General features: G+C 43.3%; 1 protein-coding gene across 2 annotated transcripts; it reads left to right on the top strand.

Moving 5' to 3' along the window:
* Positions 1 to 1,491: 1,491 nt before the first annotated feature.
* arhgef7a (Rho guanine nucleotide exchange factor (GEF) 7a) lies at positions 1,492 to 26,266 on the top strand. 2 transcript variants are annotated; one of them, XM_086220358.1, is made up of 22 exons: positions 1,492 to 1,966; positions 6,885 to 6,968; positions 12,607 to 12,691; positions 12,794 to 12,927; positions 13,932 to 14,133; positions 15,082 to 15,170; positions 15,629 to 15,723; positions 15,877 to 15,972; positions 16,187 to 16,309; positions 17,357 to 17,495; positions 17,580 to 17,639; positions 17,721 to 17,867; positions 17,982 to 18,068; positions 18,153 to 18,231; positions 18,311 to 18,450; positions 19,147 to 19,368; positions 19,466 to 19,559; positions 20,061 to 20,150; positions 20,542 to 20,721; positions 24,470 to 24,569; positions 25,551 to 25,605; positions 25,821 to 26,266. In XM_086220358.1, exons 1-22 carry the CDS (start codon positions 1,802 to 1,804, stop codon positions 25,941 to 25,943), a joined length of 2,589 nt encoding a protein of 862 aa, XP_086076484.1. In that variant the 5' UTR covers positions 1,492 to 1,801; the 3' UTR covers positions 25,944 to 26,266. The 2 variants fall into 2 exon arrangements, with proteins under 2 accessions (XP_086076484.1, XP_086076483.1); XM_086220357.1 differs by lacking the exon at positions 20,542 to 20,721 and having other exon boundaries at positions 1,493 to 1,966.
* The last annotated feature ends 589 nt before the right edge of the window (positions 26,267 to 26,855 follow it).

Raw genomic sequence — 26,855 nt, 5'->3', positions numbered from 1 at the left:
GGGGGGGGAGGAGAATTATATTGGGAGGTAGGTGGCCCCTTGCCAACTTTACAGTATGTTAAGTTTGGGGCGTCTCCAGATACGACCGTCACCAGCGTCCATGCATCATCGGATGAGAAGATGAGAGCAGGTCAGTGGAGATGCAGTGAGCAGAGAGCCCCACCCTGTGGCTACAAGTGAAGCTCCATGGATCCTGAACGTAACTCTCCTCCTGCCACAGGACGCTGACTAACAGTGAGACGGACACACAGGAGCGCCTATTACTGCAGCACAAAGGCTATGTGAGAGCTCAGAGGCCTTTACACAGAGTTCATTATGACATCGCACCGTGGGTAAAGCCCAGGTGTTCCATATACAATGGCTGGATTCCATTAAGCTTTGTGATATTGTGCTCGTTCACTCACTGTCATGCTGAAGTAGAGGAGAGCCATTGTTAACGTCAACGACTGTCCCCTCTCATTAACATAATTGATTTCAGGGAAGTTCTTAGACTCGGGCCCACTTGGACTTGAGGATGGACTGAAAAGACTTTGGTGGTCAAAGGTCAAGGTCACTGACAGACGGACTGCGCAGAGACACGCAATCACATTAGAATATTGTTTGTTAGCTAAAGCTTCTGTATGGATAATGGCAAGTTTTTAGTGGACAGAAGCCCATCAATGAATTGCTTGCTCTGAAGAAACTCAATTCTTTTAGTGATGTATTTTTGATAAAAGATGATCATCATGTCTAACTGGAAATAACAGCCCCCCCCCCAGCTGTTAACGGTTTTAATAATAACAAGATTAAAATCTCTCTCCAATACAAATTTTTATTTTTTTATTTTTACTATTTGTGTTCACAATTGAATCTTTGAGCTTCACTATAAAAAAAAAATTGATGGATGTTCAGAGTTTAACAGTGGAAGTTTTCGCATTTGTTGCTTGGAAGTGTACCTTTTGGAAGTGAAAACCTGATTTTAAGAGCCGGTGTGAACGTGGGATTGTGATATTACAAATATTTTAGAAGCTGATCCTGGACAAAAATGCAGCATACTCAAGTATGAAGAGGTAATGTGAAGCCTCTGTGTAAGCGTAAAGGGACTTGATAGAGAAGTGTGAAATACTTGTAAATCCATTATGGAAGAGAAGAATAGGTGGCATTTTGAGGTATTAAATGGGGTCATATTATTTTTTTCTGGACTATATAAGACGTTTAATGTAGTAATTGTTAATTCCTGCACCTTCATACATATCTGGAGGAGATCTTTAAAAATAGAAACGTTGAGGCAGATGTCTCTGCCTCCCGTTGAATTAAGGCCTGTCTTGTTTACGCCAGATCGCCTGTGGCGTGGTTATTATAAACGGATAAAAGAGCAGGATATGCAAAGCCACACAGAAAAAAAGCCTATTCATGTCATGCTGAAGTGCCCTAACAACTGGCTGATCTGGCTTGTCCCTCTTGTGTGATGTCATCCAATGGATGAGTGGCTGGCGGCTGCGATGCGCATGTATGCAGTCCGCTGCCTCAACACATCACATCCAACCGCATTTGACAGCTTGCCAGGTTAGAAGGGAAACACACACCAATCGAGGGAGGAAACCAGACCTGCTGAATTTCCACCAGCCAGCCAACCAGCCAGCCAGCCGAGGTAGAGGGCTTCCCGCTGCCTCTCCCTCTCATGCATCATTTTTGGGGATGAATATGCGTCTGTTCTAACAGCCCAGATGAGAGCGTAGCCAGCGGGCCAGTAGCTGTTAAGGTACCCGCACACAGCCGCCGCCGCCGCTGCTTTGTTGAATTGGATCTGTTGTGACTGGACATGAATTCGGCGGAACAAACGGTTACATGGTTGATTACGCTCGGGGTGCTGGAATCACCGAAGAAGACCATCTCGGATCCTGAGGCATTTCTGCAGACGTCTCTGAAAGATGGGGTGGTCCTGTGTAGACTGTTGGAGCGGCTCAGCCCGGGGTCCACGGAGAAAGTAAGGGCAATAAACCCCCCTCTCTCCCCGTCTGTGCGCTACCCATATCCATGAAACCGACGCGGCTTGTTGTCTGGCTTCTCTTTCTGCCCACTGGTCCATGAGGCGATTCCTTTTGTAGGTCACGACAGCCCGGGTTATTGTCTGCGAAAACAGCTCTATATGCTTGCAAGTCAGGGTGGAAATGCGCGTTGATCTAAACAGGGGGGAAGCTGGTTCAGTATTACAGCAGCCTATATCTTTTATGTTCTTTATAATAAAGGCCTAGTCTGTTGTGATATCATGGATGATCTTAACACTTAAACATTTAAAATTCCCTTTCAAAAACAAACAAAGAAAAAAAAAACAGAAAACCAGCTGATGCGGTGTGTATACCAGTTTTTTTTTCTCAGTGAAACAGCATGAGCCAGAGGTGACTGGCTCTCTGTACACAGACCGTAGCTCTATAAGAGTGGGCCGCCATTGACTGCAAAGGCGCACACTGACACAGATGGACCCCCTCCCCTTTTAAAGAAACAGCGCAGTGTTTGTGTCTGTCAACGGACAGCAACAGCCAGTTTAGACAGCTACCTAAGGGAGGTTAGCTTTTCCTGAAAAGAGATAACTGTTTTTTCTTTGGGGCTGGACTGCGCCTCCAGGTAGGCTGAGAAATTTGTCTGTTAAATGTTACATATGCATCACCCCCCCCCCCATCACCACCCCACCCAACACACTGATGCGGTGTTATTTCAGTTATAAGCAAATGAGATGTCACCATTTTGTCAGCATGAGAGAGCATCGGATGAACGTGAGGCAGTCTCTCTAAAATACTGCTTTTGCAATTACCCTGATGTTGGGGGGGGGGGGGGGGGGGGGATTGGTCCGTGACGCTGAACATTCAGTCAATATTGGTGTACATGTGGTACAGTACAGCAAATGTTTGTACACCTTAGGAGAAAGTATTTTGGGGCAGGGCAAAAAAAAAAAAAAGAAGATCTTACTGATGTTGGCAGCATTTTTGCATCATGGGATGAATGTGCTACCGTTTTATAAGGACCCTGAACCATCTTACCCTGACCTACTCTGCCCTATAAAACATTATCTTCCTCACTTAATCCAGTTTGTAACGCTAAAACAATCAGTAATTTGCAGTACATGTAAAATACATGGATAGACATGTTGCCGGTTTTGTTTAATCGTAATCGTAAGACGTGGAATTAAAGTGCTAGTTCACCCAAAAAGTATTTTAATTTATATACATTTCAAGTACTCACAAATAGGTGTCTTGAGCTCACAGAGATGCTTTTCACTTCTTTGTGACTCCAGAATGTAGGCAGAGCCAGCCATGTATATCTAGCTTGAAACTATAAGTCCAACAACAACAACAACAACAACAACAACAACAACAACAACAACAACACCACAACTGTCCAAAAACATCTGTTTACGGACCTCAAAGAGCATCTGGTGTTGTCCACTTCCTCCTTATCCAGTGACTTGCCAACGCTCAGATTTGAGCTAAAAACAAACTACCTGCAAACATTCGGTTGTGCCGCTTTTTCACGATAGCACCTAGCATTTGTTTGGAAATAAGTCGGCAGTGGAAAAATTGACTTTGTGAACTCTAGACAACTCTTAAAGGGCAGAAAACACTTTTTGGGTGAAATATCGCTTTAAGTCACAAATTAAAATCTTCTCCCTCTCAGGTTTGAGCAACTAAGAACCATCAGCCACATTCATTGGATGCTCTCATGCACAAATGTGTTCCTACACACTTTTAGCCTTTAATATAAGAAGCAAATCCTGGTGACTCTTGTGTTGGGCATCTATTTTCAATCGCTCACCCAGGCTTGCAAAAACTGTTATTTTACAAGAGATGCGCAAGTGATGTCGTGATTAAAGGTCTCAAACTGGGGGCTGAAGCAGTCTAAGTCTTAGTGTTTGCAAGACCAAATTCGTGCACAGGCGCATTTCCTGAATGAAGCCTGTGATCACTTCTGGGAAGACCCACGAGGATGAAGTGTCATTGACAGATCTGCAAGCCAAAACTATCATCACATACATAAATGAATAGTACTAGACCCTTCAAAACCCCATGTTCTTGGCTAATAGTAATATGGATGTTGCACTTTGTATTAAACTCAATTGATCTCCTGTGTTATTGTCGTATAATGAGCTCTGAAGGGGCATTTAACTGTAAAAATAAACAGCTCTTCCTCATGGAGAAAATAGAGACTGGGTTTCTAGAATAGCTTATCGACACACTATATATTTGGTGCTGCAATTGTGTATTAATTATATATATATTTATATACACACACAGCGTAGTGCAGCTACAGATAAACCCGTCAGAGGAAAATAGAGGGTGTGATTCTTACACCAGTCTGCGTTACATTCTTCCTCCACTACTCTGTGTTGTATCAGCTCCAATAATCTCCACTCCATGTTCATTTCCTCCTCTTTTTGTTGGTTTTACAATAAAAAATGATAGCAGTAACTGATGGATTCTGAGTTAGTTCATGTCTAGTCGACATCTGGCCCAGGTGTGGTGCATGTCTTCCCTCCCTGAGATGTGACCCTCGTTTGGTGCTGGGTTCGGATTAACCCCACGCAGGTTTGGTCATGCAGATCTGAACCAGAAGAAAGTGGGAGACAAAGCTGGACCACAACTGGAACAGATGTCATAATCTTTCTGGGAAGATTCTTGTGCTAGGATACAGACTGCTAGAGCAAAATGGACTCAATTTTATATAGCGCTTTTCTACCTTAGCGGTACTCAAAGCGCTTTACAGTGTCATCTCATTCACACATTCACACACACACTGATGGTGGAGGCTACCATGCAAGGTGCCAACCTACTCATCAGGAGCAATTATGGGTTCAGTGTCTTGCTCAAGGACACTTTGACATGGTCACCGGGGTCGAGGATCGAACCAGCCACCCTTCGGTTGCTAGACGGCCACTCTACCCCTGAGCCATGCCAGAGCAGGGTTGGGATAAGTCTCAGGGAGAGAGTCAGTCTCTTCTGACTAAATTAGAATAAAGGCAAAGTTTTAAAGGGGGACAAGGTTTCCAGGTGGTGGGGAAGACTGTGGGTCAGAGAGGAAAGGTGGTGGCAGCATATCAGACGTACAGGGTAGTTACAAGTTTCACATAAACAGACAAACGGAAACCATGAGCAGGCATCAAGGTGGTCAGCTATACAGCCAAATACCTCCAGAGGTCCTGGGGCAGCCTGAGACTGGACCGTCAGCAGAGGGACGAGTGTGAAGTGAGCTGCGCTCAAGGATGAGGAGCATCCAGGTTCATGTCATGTTGCAGGGAGCTGAAGACAAAAACAAGAACTTACACGTAAGAAAAGGAAAGAGGAAAAGGTTTTGAGGAAACTCCAGCCTGAAATAGAGAAAATAGAGAAATGGGGATATGTCCTTACAAGTTCTGATGTAACATATATATATGTATATATGTGTGTGTGTGTGTGTGTGTGTGTGTGTGTGTGTGTGTGTGTGTGTGTGTGTGTGTGTGTGTAGGTCTCCAGGTGTTGGGGAAGACACTGGGTCAGAGATATAAATACTTCATACATCAAATGATTAATTTTATTTCTTCTGGGACACTCAGATTAATTTCTGAATTCTGGCTGTCCTACATACATAAATAATGTACATTTGCAGATTTGTACTTTTTGTGGGTATATCTTATCTTCATACGACTTTCTCGCCTCTAGAGGTCATTAAAATTATATAAATTCATCTGTAATTTCAGTTCAGAACCATTATTTGCTATATTTTAATGGCTCTGTCAGTTTGTGCACCAAGTTTATGTCTCTTCATAAAATGTTGAAGCAAATAAAGCTTGGTCATCTTTACCATCCTTAATAATTGACAACAGGATATATAGTTTTGACATCCTATCTCTAAAAAATAAGAAAAATCTTTCACTGGGGAAGTTTTTATTTACTGCAGTTTTTGAAGCTCTAGTTTAGGTAGGCTATTGCCATACTGTCAATCATACAGTTGTTTTCTCCACGTCTTCTACTAACATTCTCAGAGATTTTCCTTTTTTATTTTCTCATTTATTCAACATCTTTGAAGGAGTTCATGAAAGCAACTGGCAATATTTTTCTTTTTTCAAGTAAAAATGTAGGTACGAGCAATAGGCATGTTGAACACGGTAAAAATCTGGAAAAATTAAGACTTCAGTTAAAATATAAAATACCATGAAATAATAGATAATAAAAGTTAGATTTAGACTTTTGATCAAAAATGAACAATTCGTTCATAAATAATAAAATAATTTGGTTAATGTTCTCCTTATTAACCATTACATATTAAGAGATAAGTTCATTCTTCAGTTTTAACCCCATTTGTTTCCCAAACTGTTTCGGAGGGAGGGAAGGAAGAGACGGTGCGCTCTGTAGTTTTAATGCAGAAGGAATATATATTTCATTAATATCAAAACCAAATCTTAATCTTAAAGGTGGCCAGACACAAAGACGTCAGAGCCTGACTTCAGCCACCCAGGCAGGCTTTGTCTGCTCCTCTGGCTGGGCTGATCTGATCGGACCAGAAGGAGAAATATGATCGATCATCCTGCAATCAATCTGTTCAGCTTTGCTTAACGCAGAAATCCATTTTGAAATTGAAGTACTTTGGAAAGATGTTTAAGGTCAGATACAGTGAACCCTAATGTCACGGCATCACGAGTGGGGGTTCCCTTTTTGGCGACGTCACTTCCGGGACCCAACATCCAACCTCTTCCACTTCCCCGCTGCGGGATTTGAGCACAACCTTCCAGAGTGTCAAACTGAGTTTTACCAGCTCGGTGTTGTTGAGGAGAATAAATATAAATTTAAAGGGAGGGGTTGTTGGCCAGCAGAGAAGAGAGCCAGACCCGGGCAACGTGTGTTGGGGGTGTTTAACCGTCGTCTCCGTCTTTCCAGATCTACCAAGAACCGAGGAACGACGGCGAGTGTCTGAGCAACATAAAGGAGTTTCTCAAAGGCTGCACATCTTTCCGCGTCGAGGTAAGGCTTGAGGACGTTTATATCACACTTAGAAGAAAAACAAACGCCGTTTTAGACAAACAGCGTTGAGGAGACACTGATAGTAAACAATGGGCGCCTGAAGAGGAGGGACGGAGCTCCGAGCAGAGGAGTGACCTAGCACCCAGGAACAATCACCCATCGTCCCGCTTGGAGCTCGTCCCAACCACTGGAGATACATTTGCGGTATTCTTTCAAACCAGTCGGCGCTAACTGTTAGATGAGTCGCAGTAAATCCTGTCTACTACCCCGGTGTGTGTGAGGAGGCGCCCAGCCAATGTTGACGCTTTGTAATTAATGCAAAGCTTTGTCCTGTGGCTGATGCGGGTCTTTGTTGTCAGTCTACACTTCCATGATCAGTTTTTGCTTGGAGCTCCTTCAAGTAATACAGGCCAGTGGCAGGTCTTGTTCTGACATGGTAATTACAGTCCTAAACAGTGAAAAGTCCTAACATGTCCCTGAATGGAGCACCTCACCCTCACAGGCAGGTTATGACAAATTGAGGACAGTGTGCTGTGGAAGGCTGCGCCTCTGTGGGACATAGAGGGGTCATTGAAGCGCCCGGGTCTGACAATACTAGTCAGTGTTGCCGCTCTACACTGAGTCTTCAGACACTGGACAAGAGATGGAACGAGACACAGCACTGTCGAGTGCATGAAACGTGTCCTTTACTAGCTTTTACAGGCGGAAGGGAAGCAAAAAACAGGCAATGGTGTTTTAGTAATAATTTACAAGTCTTCAAATATTCCATCTTGACTGTCGGAGATGTTGGAGTTTGTGTGTTCGAGTACTGTTTTTAAAAGTGAACCGAACCAGCGCAGGATTACAGAGAGTTCAGGACTTGGCAGCTCTCCCGCCTGCCATCTGTGGAGCAAAGCTGGATCTTCTCCAGAGCCCAGAGCACTGCTGGCTCTGACCCCAGGTAGCTGCAGATTAGAGCAGTTGCTGCTTACATGGACAGGCTGATAGATGGATGGATGTGTGTGCTTTTACTGCGCTGACCTGCTTCTTTTTAGCAGAGTGAAGGAGGATGTTAGGCTGAGCATCACTGCATTTGCATCTCTAGATGGGTTGTTTTAACTGTTTGGATCTCTGTATGGAACGGTGATACTCCTGACCTGGTCTACTGGTACTGACCTTTAACCTCTAATGTAGGAAGGGATCATTAGAGTTGCCACGACCCCTGCGGTCCCGCGGGAATTGTAACCTCACGCTGCGTCCTCTCGGTAACACAGATCCATCTGTCTTCACTAATGGGAGAATTTGCATTCTTTAATGAAATCAAGGAAACGCTGTGTGTGTTGTGAAGAAAACCACAGTGGACACATAGTGAAATGTGTCTTTGTGAGTGTGACACCAGTTTGGATTGCAGTTAAAGGTTAGTTTCATCCGCATCACATGAGCCATCGCTCCTGCCCTTTCTACACTTTATACTCCAATTTTCGGACCTGAAAGATGAACTCAAACTGAGGACTTATCGTATTTAGTTACAAACTGTTTCTGGCTAAAGTTATTGACCGATAAACGCAGGTTGTGCTTCAACAATCCTCACTACAGTACATCAAATCAGTGGCAGATCTCTAATTGTTCTTTCTTGATGTAAAATGTTTTAGTCTCACATGTACTGATGGAAAAATTACTGTAAAGACTTATTAGTAGTTGTCCTAAAACTCAAAACCAATGCTTGATATTTTGGATAGGTTTTTTTTCCAATGAAACCTATCATAAATTTCTTATTTTATTATTTAAAATGTTGTAAGTTTAAGAATTTATGAGAGTGTAAAACATCCCCTGGGCATTATATGTAGTGGTATAGTACTGCTGAGTATTGGCTCGTAATATAAGGTACCACGATTCATGAATCATAATAGGATATTACCCCTAATTGTGGCTATAAAATAGAATGCAATACATATTGTGATACTCAACATAATTACAGAATATTTCGAAGTAGAGCTGAAAATACAACCGGGAGTGTACAACCAGGAGTGCCGCACAACTGCAAATAATAATACAACATTCAGCACATTGTATAGAGAACTCAACGCACAAATTGAGTCACAATTCAATCAAGAAGTTCCATTTCAACTTTTCAGAGCTAAAGTTGCTCAGTTACACACCGATCCGCTAAATGTAGGTGCCATAACAGACGTGTCACGCTACGATTTGATGACCATACATTGCGGTATGGGCTGCACGGTGGTGCAGTGGTTAGCACTGTGGCCTCACAGCAAGAAGGTTACGGTTTGAGTCCCAGCTCGGGTGTGGGATCTTTCTGTGTGGAGTTTGCATGTTCTCCCCGGGAACTCCAGCTTCCTCCCACAGTCCAAAGACATGCAATTTGGGGACGAGGCTGATTGATACTCTAAATTGACCGTAGGTATGAATGTGAGTGTGAATGGTTGTTCGTCTCTGTATGTTGGCCCTGCGATGGACTGGCGACCTGTCCAGGGTGAACCCCGCCTCTCGCCCGTAGATGCTGGGATAGGCTCCCCCCCCCCCCCGCGACCCTTACTAGTAAGGAATAAGCGGAAGATGACGATGGATGGATGGACATTGCGGTATGATGTAGATACGAGGGGCTTAATATGAAAACAGTATTGTGAGAAAACAGTTTTGTTTATTTCATTTAGAAAAGGACTGTTTACACTCATCCATTCATTTTTTTGGGATGAGAAACAGAGAAGTTTGCACCAGATTAAGCAGAAAGATAATTTCCATCTGTACTCCTTACACAATAAACAGAAAATACACATAACACACACCATACATGGTACAAAATACACACATACTTGTACATGGTACTGTGGTGTATTGCTGCTCCAGTTGTATTGCACAACCCTGTAGTAATACCACCACATCCCATGAAGTATGGTTGTATCAGAGTGAATATTTCACTTTATTAAGCTATGTTGGATTTCCAGAGTACAGATTGAATGATATAATTAATCTCATCACTGTCAATTACTTTGTGGATTCTTCAGTTCGGGTCAAAGGTCCCAGCACAGTCAGTTGCCATTAGCAGCTACACCTCCGTTCCAGGCAGTGGACACCTTTACTGCATCCTCCCATCCTCACATCAGTGAAGAGCTTGAGGCTCTTACAAAAACATGTGGTGCTTTTGGAAACAATTTAACACAATCTAACCCAGTCCTAAGACGAAGATTTACTTTTCTTAAAAGTTAGCTTAGCATCCAGGTGGCTTACTTAAGAGTGATAAATTCAGCCGTACCGTTTGCACCGTAATGTCACATTGATCGTTTGCCGAAAGGATGCCACGGTTGGTAGTGTTATGTTAGTTTACATTATTTATTTTTTCCCATGTTTTTCCCTGAAATCTCCTCCAGTGTGTGAAAGATGATGCAACAATGAAAGGTGTGTGTGTGTGTGCGCGTGCGTGTGTGTGCGCGCGCGTGCGTGTGTGTGTGCGTGTGTGTGTATGGCAGCGTGCCGAGGGCAGGGGTAGGGGTTAATATTTTGGCTTACAGGCTAACATCTTCTGTGGTTATAGGGTGTACAAATAGATTTTTTTTTGTCTCACCGTAAGACTGTGGCGGTGTGAGTTAGACTACAGCGGGCTGCTAGATTCTACATTATTAACAGGAAACGCTGATGAGGTGTTTTATACATTTGATTTTATTGTCAAATGTCAGGGAATCCTCAGCTGATTTTTACGTTCTTGTCAGCAAAGAATTGGCTGTGCCGGGTACCAGCTAGCACTTGTGACATATACTCATCTGTCTCACTACCAGTAGGTGACTCGGAGGCGTTGGTTGTAACATCCCATGCAGGTAAACACTCATCCCCTCAGTCGGGAGAAGTGTGGGCTCATTTCGCTCCGTCAGAATGCTGAGTCACAGCGAGGAGTTGCACCGTTATCTCAGCCTGCTCTCAGGCTGCTGATGCTGAGCAGGAAGCTCTAATGAATGGTTAATGTCGGCCATTGATCAGGTTTTTGCCCGAAGACATGACGGACTGTTCTTCTGATGTAAGGACGACCCATTAGTCAGTGGGAGAGCTCACCCGAGACAGAAATGTTCAGTTTAAAGACTCAGCTAGTTTCAGAGTGAGGAAAGTAGACTGTTGAGGAGCTTTCACATGAACGGTCATTGAGTCGTCCTGGGGCATGCACACACACACACACACACACACACACACACACACGCAGGCGTATACTTGACAACACAAAGCAATACACTTACTCCCTGGAGGCTTATCTGTTATCAGAGCGGAAGACCAAACAGACTCATATCTCTGTCACTCATCTTCAATATTACTGAGGCAAGAGTAACTAATCACGAGCAGTTAGGCAGGAAGAGAGAGTCATCAGCTGAGATACAATCACTGCCATTCATGCTAAGCAAGAAGCCAGCGAGGACAGTCACGATGTCACTCAGGCGCATACACACACACACACACACACACACACACACACACACACACACACACACACACACACACACACACACACACACACACACACACACACAGAGCACTTACATTTTTCCTGCAGCTAAACAATAAGCTGCCATTCTTCTACATTTCACTGATTGTCAACACATTTCCAGAGGAGATGGAAAACAACAAGTTACTCGAGGTCCCCAAACCTGTGACTCACACACCGTCCTGTTGGTTTGTCTTCAGTGTCCAGCAGCAGCAAAATTATATTGTATTCAGTTTAAGCTTTTTAAACAAAAGCCAAATATCTCGCATGTAAAACCTGAAATCTCACGTATACATAAAGGGACATGTTCAGTTCCTTTCTGCTAATTTCAGTCTGATGACTTGACCTTTGGTAGCCAGTTATAGTGGAGCCACAGATGAAAGCCGCAGGAAAGTGGAAACGTGTACCACGGCAGCGCGTCCATTGTAATGAGCAACAGTGAGGATCATTCATGTTTGTTTAGAAATGTTTCAGAGTGGAATTTTATGACAGAGGAATCATCAATATTAATTTATGAAGAGGACTTGATCAGTCAGCAGTTTTGGTCATCCAAAAAAAAAGATTAACAATGACTAAGACATGTATGTATCTGTTAATGAATATTAATGTTCTTCAGCTTTATTTTTTAAAAACTTGTGCGATTCTAAATGCCCATTGTCATCATGATGACATCATGAGTGTTAGATGGTGGGGTCATTGGGTGTGTGACATCACAAAACATGACATCATTTCAGACTGGCTGTCAGTCAGGATCCTATAGGGGAAACTCAGACTGCACTGATTCTTTTTTGCACCATCAATTAGTCTGCTTCACCATTAATCAATGAAACTTTAATAAAATGTGAAAATGATCCACAAGTCTATGTATGAGTGGCATAAATTCATTGTGGGTTTTGGTATTTAGTCCTGAGTTATTGCCAGCGTGAGACGTCGAATACTGGAGCACTTCTGTAGCTCTGTGTGTGTGTGTGTGTGTGTGTGTGTGTGTGTGTGTGAGAGAGATCTGGTGTGTTTCCCCCCTCCTCTGTCAGTGATAATGAGCGTTATGGATCGACTACTTGCAGTGGGACCATTCCTAACATTACTGATGACTGTCTGTCTTCAAATCATTTACACAAGCAGTCACTCTCATCGCTCTCTCTCTCTCTCTCTTCTCTCTCTCTCTCTCCTCCACAGCCATTTGAGGCCAGCGACCTGCTGCTGGGTCTCAACTTCTCGAAGGTGTTGAGCAGTCTGGTCGCTCTGAATAAAGTGACTGCAGGTTAGTTAAAATGTGTGTGTTGAGGTGGGCGATCATGAGTGTGTGGGTGCTGACTGCAGATACAATGGCTGGTGTATTTTTATTTGGCCGTCTCACCTCCAGATATTGGCGTGGGCAGTGATTCAGTGTGTGCCCGACACTCTTCAGCCCACCGCATCAAGTCTTTTGAGTCGTTGTCCTCTCAGGCTTCGCTGGGCCGATCCTCAAAACTGCTGCAAAACCAGTTTCGCAGTCTGGTAAGTTCACGAGGAGAAGAACCCACAACAACAGCCCAGCACTCCTTACTCCCCTGAGGATCATCTATACGTTGTTTTAGGGATGCGACACTTCCTGGTTTAGAGTGATAACCACAGTCAAGAGTGATGCTCTGGTGTAGGCTGCCCCTCCTCTCAAAGCAGCAGTGAGGGGAGAGTTGTGAGCGACGGCCCTTTTCTGAAGACTCAATCTAACGCGTGACTCAATTTTAGGTAAAAAAAACTGGGAATTATGAACGAAGATCAGCGATCCAGATACACAAATGAGAATCCAAACATTATGTTTTTGACACACACTGTTCTCTTTTGATTTATGTGTAGCGTCTATCTATATAGATACAATAATAGGGTGAGATTCATGTTACTGTGTAGAACAAATAATTAACAGGAATCCATTTCCTCCATCTAGGAATGCAGGATAATGTCATGGATACCGGCGGATATCGGCCATTATTTTGAAATATGTGGCCATTATAACTACCCAACCAATCAAGACTAATTATTTCATTCTTGCTCATTATTATTGTTTATGATCAAGATACAGTGACAAATCAGCTTTTTCAAAAATTGTTAGATATAAATAAAATCATCACGTCTTAAGAATTCACTCCATGTTTTTAGTATGAACAGAATATAAATATATTAGTATTTACATGTGTTAATACAGATAATATTGATAGCTGCAAATATCGGCTATTTGTCTAATCCGCTGCAAAATAAAGGCAAAAAAATCCCAAATCTGGTATCGCTTAGATAACTTTGATCTTTACACGTATACTATATATAAAGTCACATTTTATTTATATAGTAGTTGCCCTCAGGGGTCTTTACAGTCTGTACGAGGTTCAGTGCTCTCTGCCCTCAGACTCAATGGGAGGAAAAACTTGGGGAGTGAGGAGTAATATTAGTCGATGCTGAGGCTCGTCCTCCCAACAGAGACCCCGTCATCTCCCAACCTCTCACTGACGTGCTGCCTCTCTTGTCAGGACATGTCCGAGAACAGTGGACAGCAGCTGCTGGTGAGGGCACGTTTCAACTTCCAGCAGACCAATGAGGATGAGCTCACCTTCAACAAGGGTGATATCATCGGTGTGACTCGTCAGGAGGATGGTGGCTGGTGGGAGGGGACCCTCAACGGCAAGACTGGCTGGTTTCCTAGCAACTATGTCCGTGAAGTCAAAGGCTCTGGTGGGTACCTCTACTATCTTCTGTGAGAGATGTTAATGTGTTAAGGATGCTCTGAGCAGGATTTTCAGTTCCCGGGTGATGAAGTGGATACTCTATGGTGTTTATGAGGCGAGGTGATTCATTGCTTTATATTTACAACTGCCAAAACAGGGATTGCATCCCCCACACAACCCAGTCAGACTGTGTGGATGAGCAGCTCACATAGATGATTCACGTCTCTCTCAGACAAAATTCACCCAATAGTGTCAAACATCAGTTACCTTTGAGACGACGGTTCCATCAGGCTTCACGATAGAAGTACAGCCAGACATCAAGTGTCTGTGTCATAGAGGTTTTGTCATGGTCCCTATAGGTGATAAGCAACCGGTCCAAGTGTATTCACTCTTAAGAAGTTAATATGAATAGAGACGATCGCTGAGTCTTCTGCCTCGTAGTCACTGAAGTACATTTTTTCACAAAGCACATATTTTGCAAACATTCTGAATCTGAAATTGCACTTTTCACACAACACAAACACATCAGGAGAAAATCAACCTTGGTCTGTCAAGGAGTGGCAGCACACTCGTCTCTGTTGGGGCGGAATTGTCAGGTTCACTGCTGCGACGCTGGTGGTTGGTTCCAGCTGGATGAACAGAAAAGTCAAGGGGTTTATATGTGACCTTGAGTTAAAAGTTAAATCTCACACCCATTTGGTGTTTGCAATACTTCTGAAGATGCTGGGGATCCGGCGGAAGAAAGACCAGCCACTTTAGAGACAGGGAAGTGTGGACCCTTTACTAGCATAGGAGCTGCTCAAGCCGGGGAGACTAACTGTTAGCCACCACCTGTCAGCGTAAAGCTTGAAGAGATCGTTGTATTTGTGTATGTATCTATAGCCTGTCATTGTTTATTGATTGTTTGTTCAACTAACACTCAACTAAACTCTTTTTTTTTAATCTTTGCTCACAGACAAACAAGTATCCCCCAAGTCTGGCACCCTTAAAAGCCCCCCTAAAGGTTTCGACACTTCCGCAATCAGCAAGACGTACTACAACCTGGTGAGCACACCCTCTAACCCTAAAACACTTAAATACACTTTAAAACTCACAAAGATTGACACACAGGCAGTGATTGTTGGATGAATACGGCAGGATCTCAGATGTCTTTGAACCTGGGAGGATTTCTGGACTGGTTATTTTGAGGTTGTCTGTTTATTTGGGTCTGATGACTTATTTTATTAATTTGTGAACAGTCGGGCGGGTGGTGTGCTGGTGATGGCTGTACTAAAAATGTATGTTGTGATGAAGTACTTCATTACCCGTTAGCTGTGTATCGTAATTCAATGAAGAAATGTTAAACAGAGTATAACTTCTCTGGTTCAGCGCCGCTGTGAGTTGTATGAATATTCCTATAGTAACTGTGACTGTGTGAATATTCCCTGAGAGGTTTTGCTAAGGATGTCATAATGTCTTGAGTTATTGACTCTTAACATGCTGTATTTGTTTTTTCCTCAAAGGTGTTGCAGAACATTTTAGAAACAGAGACAGAATACTCCAAGGACCTACAAAGCCTCCTGACTAACTACCTGCGACCTCTTCAGAACATCGAGAAGTACGATCTCATTTATACTCATTACCGATCTCAGCGAGGCCGGGATCAGATTAATTTTGCGTGGTTGTTGTGGAACCCAGAATATCAGATTTGTTTTTGCATCTTAAACATGACAGCAAGGCTAAGTGTCACTGATTCTCCTCTTTCTCTCAGACTGTGCAGCTCGGATGTGTCGCTCATTCTGGGGAACCTGGAGGAGATCAGTACCTTCCAGCAGATGCTCGTCCAATCGCTGGAGGAGTGCACCAAGTCAGTCCCTCCCTGCACTCAGAGCCACTGCAGCAGCCTCCTCTCTGTTCCTTCAAATGTGTGGAGGCCTCTAGCGTTATCCTGCTGTACTGCAGGGATATTAGATTAAACCACCGACTGTGATTACTGTACAGTACACGCTCATATTCCCTGCTCAGGAAGTAAAAGTTTTATTCGGTTTATTTTATGAATGTTTTCTTTTTTTTTTCTAAAGGCTCCCAGAGAGTCAGCAAAGGGTGGGCGGCTTCTTCCTCAACCTCATGCCACAGATGAAGGCTCTTTATTTTGGTTATTGCTCCAACCACCCCTCTGCAGTCAATGTGCTCACCCAGCACAGGTACGTTAACACTCCAGCAATGATTTCCCAGCATTTATATCCAGCCGTCGTCCAGCATGGAACAAACGCTTTTTTGGAGCTTGTGTCGGAAGAGGGAGCAGTTAAATTATTTATTGATGTTATTTTAATCATTAACTCCTGTCTTTTATCAATGATTTTGTCCACCTCAATTAAATTTCAGCGTTTACAGTAGCAACACGTGTAACTTATAAGAGATCTGACATGCACTTTTAAAGCCTCTGCAGGCAACAGACGTAGCTGGAGGCAGTCGGTTTTTAGGTCATCCCTTCCCTTCTCATGAAAACGATATCTCAGTAACGCCTTAAAGGATTTTCCTCAAATGTGGCACAGATGTTCACTTGGACTCAAGGATGAACAGATTAGAGCTTAATGGTCAGATGTCAAAGGTCACTGTGAACTGATGAAATACAGGTTTTAGCCTCAAAGTACACTGACTGTGACAAAACTTTCACGTAAAATGTAAAGTAAAATGTGGAAGTGATGACATTCTATATCTGAAATGTCAGAAGACCAACTTCTCTGCGTCATCATCATTTTCTTTGTTATTGTCACAGTTTTTGGTGGTTAATGCGAAAACTGTGAGGCCGATCTTCACTATACTTGGTGGAGGGGTGTGTTATGGGAAAAGCAACAACCCACTAACAAAAACCCATGTGGTGGTCTAGGTGCTTTGATCTGTTTCTCCTTGTTGACCGACCAGATTCCCCTCAAATTTAGACAGAAACTTCTTTTCTAAACTTCTGATGTTTGATGAGAATCCTTGCCTGAAGACATTTACAAACTGAATTTAAGTCGTAATCGTAGTGTCACCTAGTGGATACAGGAAGTAGGTCTGATGTTACAAACATTCTAGCTTCTGGATGTTTGGTCAAACCAGCATTGCAAAACTGGAAGGGCTGTAAGGGGCCAGTCCCCGCCTGACCGCTGTGTTCGTTGCAAAGTCTGCGATGTTGGTTTGTTTCTCAGAAATCGACACGTTTGTGTGAGGAGTTGCATCGAGGGTTAACTGTCTTGCTCCTGTTGCAGTGAGGTATTGGGGGAGTTCATGGAGGGGAGGGGTGCGGTCAGTCCTGGGATCCTCACCCTGACCACAGGCCTCAGTAAACCTTTTATGAGACTTGACAAATACCCCACCCTGCTGAAAGAGCTGGAGAGACACATGGAGGTGTGTGTCTGTGTGTAAACATTTGCCTAGTATTTGCGTGTTCTGATTTCTTCTTTCATAACCAACATGTTTCCTCTCTTCCAGGAGAGTCATCCTGACAGAGCTGACATCCAGAAGTGCATGGCATCTTTCAAAAATCTCTCTGTAAACTAAACCCACTTCATCTTCAGTAGCCTCTAATCTCAGTTATGAAATGATTCCACAGCAGCATGTCTGTTCCACCAGGCTCAGTGCCAGGAGGTGCGGAAACGTAAAGAGCTGGAGCTGCAGATTCTTACTGAGTCCATCCGGCTGTGGGAAGGCGATGACATCAAGACCCTCGGCTCTGTGCTGTACATGAGCCAGGTCCTCGTCCACAGCCCTGGGTCAGAGGTACCAGCAGCATTCACCCTCGCTTTCAAACCCCTGCAAGCTTGGAGTGTTTGAATGTGGCTGGACCCTTTTTTCTGTCAAATCTGTGATATAAAATGTCATTCTGCTCCCCAGGAAAAGAGTGAGCGTTACCTCATGCTCTTCCCCCACGTCCTCCTCATGTTGTCTGCCAGCCCCCGGATGAGCGGCTTTATATTCCAGGTCAGCTGTGATACCTTGAGTGCTCCTATGTCCTGTCCCCTCTCTTTTATTTGTTGATCCTTATGCTGTGATTTTCATCTGCAGGGTAAATTGCCTTTGGCCAGCATGACAGTGACCAAACAAGAAGACTGTGAAGCCCACAAAAATGCCTTTGAGCTCAGTGGTAAACCCTCAGGAGATTAGCGATACGACGTGTTTAACTGCTCATAACTCTTTTGACAGCGCTGTGTCTTTCTGCGCAGGCCCAATGTTCGACCGTCTTCAGGTGGTTTGCACCAACCAGCAGGACCTACAGGACTGGGTGGAGCACTTGACCCGACAGATCAAACACACCGCAGCCACAGCACCCAGCCACAAACCACTCACCGTCCCCTGTCACACGGTCAGGAGCTGATGTCCCCGCATACAGAAACACTGTTCATTTAGACGCACCCTGCTGTGGACATGTACTGTATACTGCATGTTGATTTTGCATAGAGATTCAACTGCTAGGTTGCATGTTTGTCGCTGCATCAATCGGAGGAACTTTGACTGCAGGACCTGATCACGCCACTGTGGTTTGGGTTAAAAAATATTAGAAGATGTCACATGATGGATCGGGCCACCTCCATCGAGAAGCAACCTCTAGGACAGTTTGAGCTTATTAGAGCAGGTTTGGAGCAAGTGTTCTGCCTCTACTGCACTGGAAGCAATTAGAATACCAGAATAGTTGCAAGTTTGTGAGTGAGTGTAAGTTTTTAGGTTACCGATTCATGTACAATGTCTTAGAAGTTGGTTGTGTAAAGGGTTATTGCTGTTGAACTGAGTTTTACATTTTAACTGTGGAGTACTGCTACTTCCCAAAACACAATTACACATCTCAGCCTTCAATAAATATCACAATTCCAGAGAGAATTCATTTTTTTTAGCTGAATTGATCATTGAGCCTTAACACATGCTGTCCATGGATGAGATATCTCATGAAATCTGTTTAAAAGTATCGAGTAGAGCAGCTTCGATTTGTTAACAGAACAAGCCATGGAATTAATGAGCGGTTTATTACTTCTTATGATATGGACTTTGTTGTTTCACTCCTCAGCTCCCGTCTCACCCTCTCACTCCTTCCCGGCATGCCGAGGGTCGAGCCATGACTGTTGCTCCCACCTACCACACCCTGCCTCACCCCTCCTCCCACGGAACATCTCTCAGCACCATGATGTGGGGTCCACTAGAGCCCCCTAACACCCCGAAACCCTGGAGCCTGAGCTGCCTGAGGCCTGCACCCCCACTACGACCCTCTGCAGCTCTCTGTTACAAGGAGGTGAACTACCATGCTCATATGTTGTCGTATGTTTTTATTCTGAAAAATAGATTTTCCATTCCTTATTTAAACGACCCTTTCCTCCCTTTGTATACAGGACCTGAGTAAAAGTCCTAAGAGTGTGAAGAAGCTCCTTCCCAAACGCAAACCTGAGAGGAAACAGTCTGAGGAGGAATTTGCCTTGAGGAAGAGTACGTTTACATTTTTTATCGTTGTACTTGTTGACATACTAGAAATATTTGATATCAAAAAGTGTTAAACCCCATCTCCACCAAGTCTTTTCTCCCCCAAGTAGCATTTCTCCTCTGTGACAGGAATGTGGTTCCCTTTGCTACTCGAATATCAAGAGTGTGGTGCAACAATATCCTGCGCTTACCATTTGTAGAGGCAGAGGTCACTGTTGTTACTACCAAAGCATTTTTCGGGTTATGTTGCTTTCATCAAACTCAGTGTTGGATGTAAATTGATGAGCTTTAGATGGTGCTGGTAGCCAGTGTTTCTAGCTTTGGAGTGAGCCCAGCTAACTCTTTCTTCCAATCTTTTTGCTAAGTGAGTTGTCGGTTGCAAACGCACATTTTCTAAAACACCTCTTTAAATGGTTGCAGGTGCTGTAATTTGTTCTAATATCAGCCATTCAGGGTAAAAGGGTCAAGAGCATGTGGGATAAGTTTGTATCTGTGATTCTTCTGTAGGCACAGCAGCTCTGGAAGAGGACGCCCAGATCCTGAAAGTGATTGAAGCGTACTGCACCAGCGCTAAGACCAGGCAGACTCTTAACTCCAGTAAGAAAAAAACATCATGTTACTTCACAGAGGTTTTTAGCGGTTTGGTTCCAGCTGTGTCTTGCTGACTTTTCATTAACACTGATATTCTGGACTGATCCTCCTAACAGAATCTTTTCCTTCTTTCTGTCTCTCCTCTCCATGTTGCTCTGGTTTACCTTGAGTTCTTTCTTTTATTCATTTTTTTTGTTCTTTCCATACTGTTTGTTTGCGTTGAAATTTCCATATATTTGGATTCGCTTCATCCTCCCATCCTGCATCTGTTACTGGTTTTATGATTTACCATTTGTCGCCCGTTGCGTATGCTACCTCCCCTTGTACCGTCACTCCTCTTCCCCTGCCCGCCATTTTTTTTCCTCCCTCCGCATTCACACATCAAATCCACGACCAGCCTGGCAGGGCACTGACTTGATGCACAACCACGTGCTGGCTGATGTGGATCGGTCCTGCGTGGACTCGCCGGGTCGTCGTAGCAGCGTGTCAAGGCCAGAATTGACGTCTGACCTTTCGGAGGACTCTGACTATGACTCCATTTGGACCACTCACACTTACAGGATGGGTTCAGTTCCGCGTAAGAGCTGCATCTCTCACCAGAACTAAAGAAAGTACAGTACCGCTACGCTGTACTGTAAACGTAACGTACAGCACGCTTACCTCTTTTACCTTCAATGTATTAAAAGAAACTAGTTTTTTTTAATTTATCTATTTATTTTCTATAATATATTTGTCCATCTTTTGTTAACTTATTTGTTTTTATTTATTTTTGACAGTTTGAAGGTGTTAAAAGCATCTCCCTGTTGCCTTTGCCACTTTCCCTTCTATGTGCCTCCTCTCTTTCTGTAGTTGTCATGCAGTAAGTGTTTTGTAATTCTGGTTAATTTATCTTGAATGTGACCACTCCCCTTGTTTGACCATAAATGTGGGGAACTCTCTTAGCTGAGAGTGCGGCGATGTTAGAATATAGGGGAGGGAGAACCAGGGGAGGGAGAGGTGTGGGACTGAGCTTTTCCTGTCTGATATTCAGATGTACTTCAGGAACGAGTGTATTCTATTTACTATGTACTACTTCTCTCCCATATGTGATTTTAGAGTATGTATGCTCAAACATAGCACAGATAAACACACACACACACACACATACACACATACGCCCTCTCACACACTCATGCCCCTGCTGCCAGATAAGGTAGCAGCATGCAAAAGTAATATCTGATTCAAATTCTTCACATTTTATAGCACTGCTTTAATTCATAAATTGAATCTGTATTTATTATGCCAGCCCTGAGCAGAATCTAATTTAACCTACCACATGACATGAGGCTACTAACAATTCTCGCTAAGATTCATTGTTTGTGAAACACTGCACATTTCACGTTGTAGCTGCTACACGAGATCAGAATAGATTGTTTCATTCACGTTTGCTCTTGTCAAGATTTTAGTAACTGGACTAAGAATTTCTAAAGGTCTGCTCTCCCAAGTTACACCAAACATATTTTTACGTGGACTTGAGATATTTCCGCGTCTATTGCTAATCGAAGTTCCAAGACGAGAAGGTGCATTTCTGGCCAAATAACAGTCTCCAATTAGCTTAACTTGTAGTGCAGTAGTTTGTGCTGTTGCTGCAGACTTAAAAGGATCTGGGTTGGAATCCAGCGGCCTCTCTGCAGTAATCCTGTTAAATAGCCCACGTCCTTTAATCACCACTCATGTCAGCAGAGGCCGCTGTTGCCACTTCACAGCAAAAGTTCCGTAATCTTGCTTTACGCCTAGCCGGAGTGACGTAAAACTATACAGGAGGGTGTGTTACACGGTGGTCATAGATAAAACAAACATAGCTCAGGTAACACACACTTCTGTTCTCAACACATGCAAACACAACCATCGGTAAATGTCGTGATCTTTGAAGCACAGACGGCAGTAGCTGCCTCCCTGTGGACGGTTGTCATCAACCTGAGCTTCAGTCCTGCTCGCACCACCAAGTTTCCTTGTCCTCCATGTTACATTTTACAGTGGAACTTGAATATCTTCAAAACTAGGGTGAGAAAACCTAAACTACCACCCAAACATAGTAAAGGAGTTTTAATGTAACTTGGGTGAGCTGACCCTGCTTGTCAGTCATTGAAATACTTAAATTTACTATCTAATCTCCTAGCATCAATCTTGAAATTCTGATCTTGGATCCAGTCATGTCACAGTCCATCAGTGGTTCTACAGGGTTGCATTTATAATAGAACTGTCTAGTTAACAAGATTTATTTACAACCAGGTATACCAGCCAGGCGCTAATGAATTTAAAATAACAGCCTAAAACATTTACTGTTTGAAACCGAATGCCTTTGTTTGTTAGGATATGTCTCCTGCTATTTAACAGGATAGTTTGACATTTTGGGAAATACACATTAGATAAGAGGATGAATACTGAAGTTGTACTTTGTCCTCATGTGAAGCTGGAGCCAGCTTGGCGTACCCAGGACGCGAGCCTGTTTTCACTAGCCCCGCTTTTTTCATCACGCCAAAGTTGTCGATGCTAGCTGTTACTTGTTTCTGTTGTGGGTAAATTCTCCACCGAGGTTCCAACGAAGCTGAGCAAAACTAAAAGGTGATGTTTGTTTGCTGGAGACGACTGATTAAAAAGAGAGAAACAACACTAGTGTCCTCTCTGTGTCATACCATTGCGTGACACGGATGACATCACGGGAGTTTGCATTGCATCGCTATGGCAACTACTGATGCTGGGAAGGTACTGTTACTGCCTCCTGCTGGTCCAGTATTCTATTGGGGAGGAGAAAGAAGAGTCAACAATTAGCCAGGCAAGCTGTTGGGCCCTTTTCTCCCCTTGTGTGTGCTACGCTAACCCACTTCTGCCTCCAGCCCCAACATTTGTTTGAGCAGACAAACTTGGGAGTCTTCACATCCAAATCCCAACAAAGAAAGCATTTCTCAAAATGTCCAAACTTTTCCTTTTCGGTAGCGGTTGTCAGGCTCTGACAGTCTGGCCGGGTAGGTTCATGTCAGACTCACAACAAACGAGCACCTCCTCTCTTGCCTCCTAAGCCCGCCTTGCCTTGGTGTCGTCTGGCTGGCGAGGTTTCCCATAAATCTCTTGCATGTAGTACTATTTTCATGAAGAAGTATTTTTCCAGTGTTGGTATTAAAAGTATAGGTTGGTATCCATTCAGAGGCTTTCCTCTAACAGCAAGCAATGTGAGTGACATTGGAATATATCGGTCCATGTTACAGTGTCTGAAATGTGTTTCTTTGCTGTATTCATTATTTTGTACAGTTTTTTTTAATTTGTATTTTATTCTGTATATCAATGTTTACAAATGATCCCTGCTAGAATCTTTTTTCCCCCCAGCATTTTATTGGTTTGTATGATATTTAACACCGAAATTATAACATTAATATTTTGGATTATTTTGCACAATCATGTAACGGGACAGTGGGTGGGCGGGGAGATAGAACTTGTTAAATTCTGTACTTTTTTGTCGTTTAACTAGAGTGTGTATGATATCGTCCTAAAGAGAGACTTTAGTATTCAGTGTTACTGTAAAGTAAATGCTCATTTGTTGTGTAAAATCTTCACTTTCGGTGTGACGCAAACATCGAGGGTTTAAAAAAAAGAAAAAAAAGAAAAAGAAACAAGAAGCCGTTATTTGAACGGAAACCATTTCTATGTATGAACTACACATTCAACCTCAGAGTACTGTCAGAGTGGACTTGAGTCAAAAGAGCACATAGTCTCCCTTTCTGTATATACTAGCTGTCAATGAGGGTACAAAAAAAAATTCATTCTATTCTTGAGTATTTGAGCTAAAAATATCACTGTCCTGTATCATGTGCTAAACATTGTGACAGGCGTATTCTGTGGTTTCTGAAACTGGGACAGGCAGGGTGAAGACGAACTGTCCAACATTGTCTTCTGTGTGCTCTAATGCTCCTCAACACACGTGACCATGTCTTATCTGCAAACAGCGCCTTCGGTGTATCTGTTCTACACTTCTGAAGTGTTCACGTCCCAAACGCTGTATTATGAGTTTTGAATAAATCTGTCATTTGGTAGACTCTGGCATCCTGCAGATTTCTTACATCTGACTCTTTATTTGATTCCTCTGCCTCTCCTTCCTCTTCACTTTCCTCTAGCTCTTGACCGATATATGGTCTTTGCATGACTAACTCACTGTTACTACCACATGTGGAGAATGTTTGGTTGTGCTGTCAGTCCCTCCAATAAAGACACTGTGACTGTTTTAATTCAGTTCTGACTGTATCTTACTGCAGGTCAGACCAAGCATCTGAATGCTCTTCTGTTTTAAACAGGGCCGCGAAGGGAAACAGGGTTGCATGTGATTATCCCTGGTGAGGAGAAAGCCATGGTGGTTGATTCAAGTCGCAACGGACAAAGTGCAGTGGAAGAAAAGTAAGACCATAACTCTCCTGTCTTACGCTTCCTCTGGTCATTCACCGCCAGGATCAAGTGAATTTGCAGCTTTGATGTTTTTTAGTGGTGTTGCTTTGTGTGCCACAGCAATTATGGAAAGGTGCAACGCCAATCTTCAACAAACATGGTGGAAGCCAAGGAAGAATCCTTTCAGTTTTGGGTCAGATTAGTCATAGCACCATCTAGTGGCAACAGGAAATTACATTGTTTTTTTAACATCACCTCCAAGTGAGTCAACCAGACCCATCTCAGATTTTGCGAAAAACACCTGAAGAACTTGTTGATGGGCTTCAGTTGAGCGTTCTGACTGTGGCGAGGTCGATGATTTTGATCTTTTTCCAGACATCAGGACACAGTGGTGACACGGTCAGATCTTCGCCAAACTTCACATTTGGTTAGAGTCCTGTCCTGATGACATGTACTAGCTGAATTTGAACCAGTCATAGTGCCACCTAGTGGTTACAGGAAGTGACAAAGGTCATTTGATTAAAAAAAAACAACCCATCCATCATTCATTTTCTATACCGTTTATCCATTGAGGGTCGCAGGGCAGGGGGTGGGGGGTGGAGCCTATCTCAGCTGACATTGGGTGAGAGGCAGGGTTCACCCTGGATGGGTTGCCAGTCTGTCGCAAGGCCATCGGGAGCAATTAGGGGTTCAGTATCTTGCTCAAGGACACTTCGGCATGGTCACCGGGGGAAGCCTGAAACCAGCTTGCAACCTGTTGGTAGCATTCTGCCCTCCCTCCCAAATACAGACACTGAACTTTAAAAAAAAATCAGTTGCAGGACTGTTTACATGTGTAATAGAGGGAAAGTTCATCATTGACAGGAAGAAAAATAGATCAAAATGTGTTATTTGTTACCACCAGATTGCTTTGAAGAGACCTGCTGTTGGTTCATCTTTACTGATGCTGTTTCTGTGATTGGTGTTGACCTGTAATAACCCTTTGTTGTGAAGGAGCCTCGTGGATGTGGTGTACGCCCTGAGGGACGAGGTTCAAGAGCTGAAACAGGTACGTGACTTTTACAGTCATGATGGTAAGATGACACAAAGTGAGAAGCAAAGCACTGTGGAGCAATTTACCGAAATGAGTGACATGTTTTCTGATATGTTAGTACATAGAAGCTGGTATAGATGTTTCAGATGATGACCCTCGAGGGTGAGCACGAGTGACAGGATGTTGGAGGAGTCTGTTTTAAAACAATGACACGATTCTTTCCGACGCAGGATAACAAGAAGATGAAGAGGTCACTGGAGGAGGAGCAGAGAGCTCGCAAGGACCTAGAAAAGGTGGTGAGGAGGGTGCTGAAGAGCATGAATGACCCGACGTGGGACGAGACAAACCTGTGAGGCTGAAGAGAGAGAGTTTTCATGTGTTGGCATCTGAGTAAGCATCATGCGCTTGTTTGAAGGTGTGTGTGTGTGTTGTGTGTGTGTGTGTGTGTGTGTGTGTGTGTGTGTGTGTGTGTGTGTGTGTGTGTGTTTGCATCATTTAAATCACTCGGATGTGATGCTGAACAAAGATCTACTTACTCCAAACATTCCCTGGATGAGCAAGAGGACCCTCCCGGTCAACATCCATCTCCTGCTGGAGAGATCTGCTCTCTCTCTGTTTACAGGATGCTGCATCAATGGTACTTACAGCCTCACAAGTGTGAACTTCAGTCATACCATTTCATAACCTCTTTTGTTATTTAATTTTATTTTTTAATGAATTCTTTTTGGGTTTCATGTTGTTTGTGTCTGGGTCTGTTCTTTTTTTATTCTCCATGTTGCTTGACCAGTTTGCAATTCAAGTTTTGTTTGTTGATCGTCTCGAGGGAAACTGTACAGAGATATTGAACTTGTACTGTAAAATGTAAATATTGCAAAAAGATGAGCCTTTTGTCCTTTTGGGAGAAATAAATGTGTTTTTAGAGCAAAGACTTTGAATTCAAATTCTGACTAAATTACTTTCCGTCTCATGTTCACTCATTCAAAGTAGGAATGCAATTTTTTTGCTTTGTAATTAATTTTTATTTTCTTTTGACTTTCAGTTCATACCAATTCAAACGTTCCTTAAGCCGGCACTGTCGAATAATCATTGACTAAAAAGTACGGGGATGTAGTCAGCTTGCCACCTGTTGCTATGTGAACCATTTTGAAGCCTTGAAATCACCCTCTTCATTTTTTTGCAGCTGAACGTAACCATAATTGGAAGAGAAAAGAAGAATAGATACCGGAGAGACTCGTCCGTAAATGAAAAGTTTTATTCCTGAGCAG

The sequence above is a fragment of the Aulostomus chinensis genome, chromosome 12 (genome assembly GCF_037954235.1).
Source record: "Aulostomus chinensis isolate RoL2024-O1b breed Wild chromosome 12, RoL_Achi_v1.0, whole genome shotgun sequence".
NCBI classification, from domain to species: domain Eukaryota; kingdom Metazoa; phylum Chordata; class Actinopteri; order Syngnathiformes; family Aulostomidae; genus Aulostomus; species Aulostomus chinensis.
This window is presented reverse-complemented; position numbering and strand designations above follow the sequence as displayed.

Coding starts and splice junctions, on each gene's coding strand:
- arhgef7a (XM_086220358.1), top strand. CDS start 1,802: ATGAATTCGGCGGAACAAACGGTTACATGGTTGATTACGCTCGGGGTG. Junction 18,232..18,310: donor AAATGCCTTTGAGCTCAGTG/GTAAACCCTCAG, acceptor CTTTCTGCGCAG/GCCCAATGTTCGACCGTCTT. Junction 24,570..25,550: donor CAAAGTGCAGTGGAAGAAAA/GTAAGACCATAA, acceptor TTTGTTGTGAAG/GAGCCTCGTGGATGTGGTGT.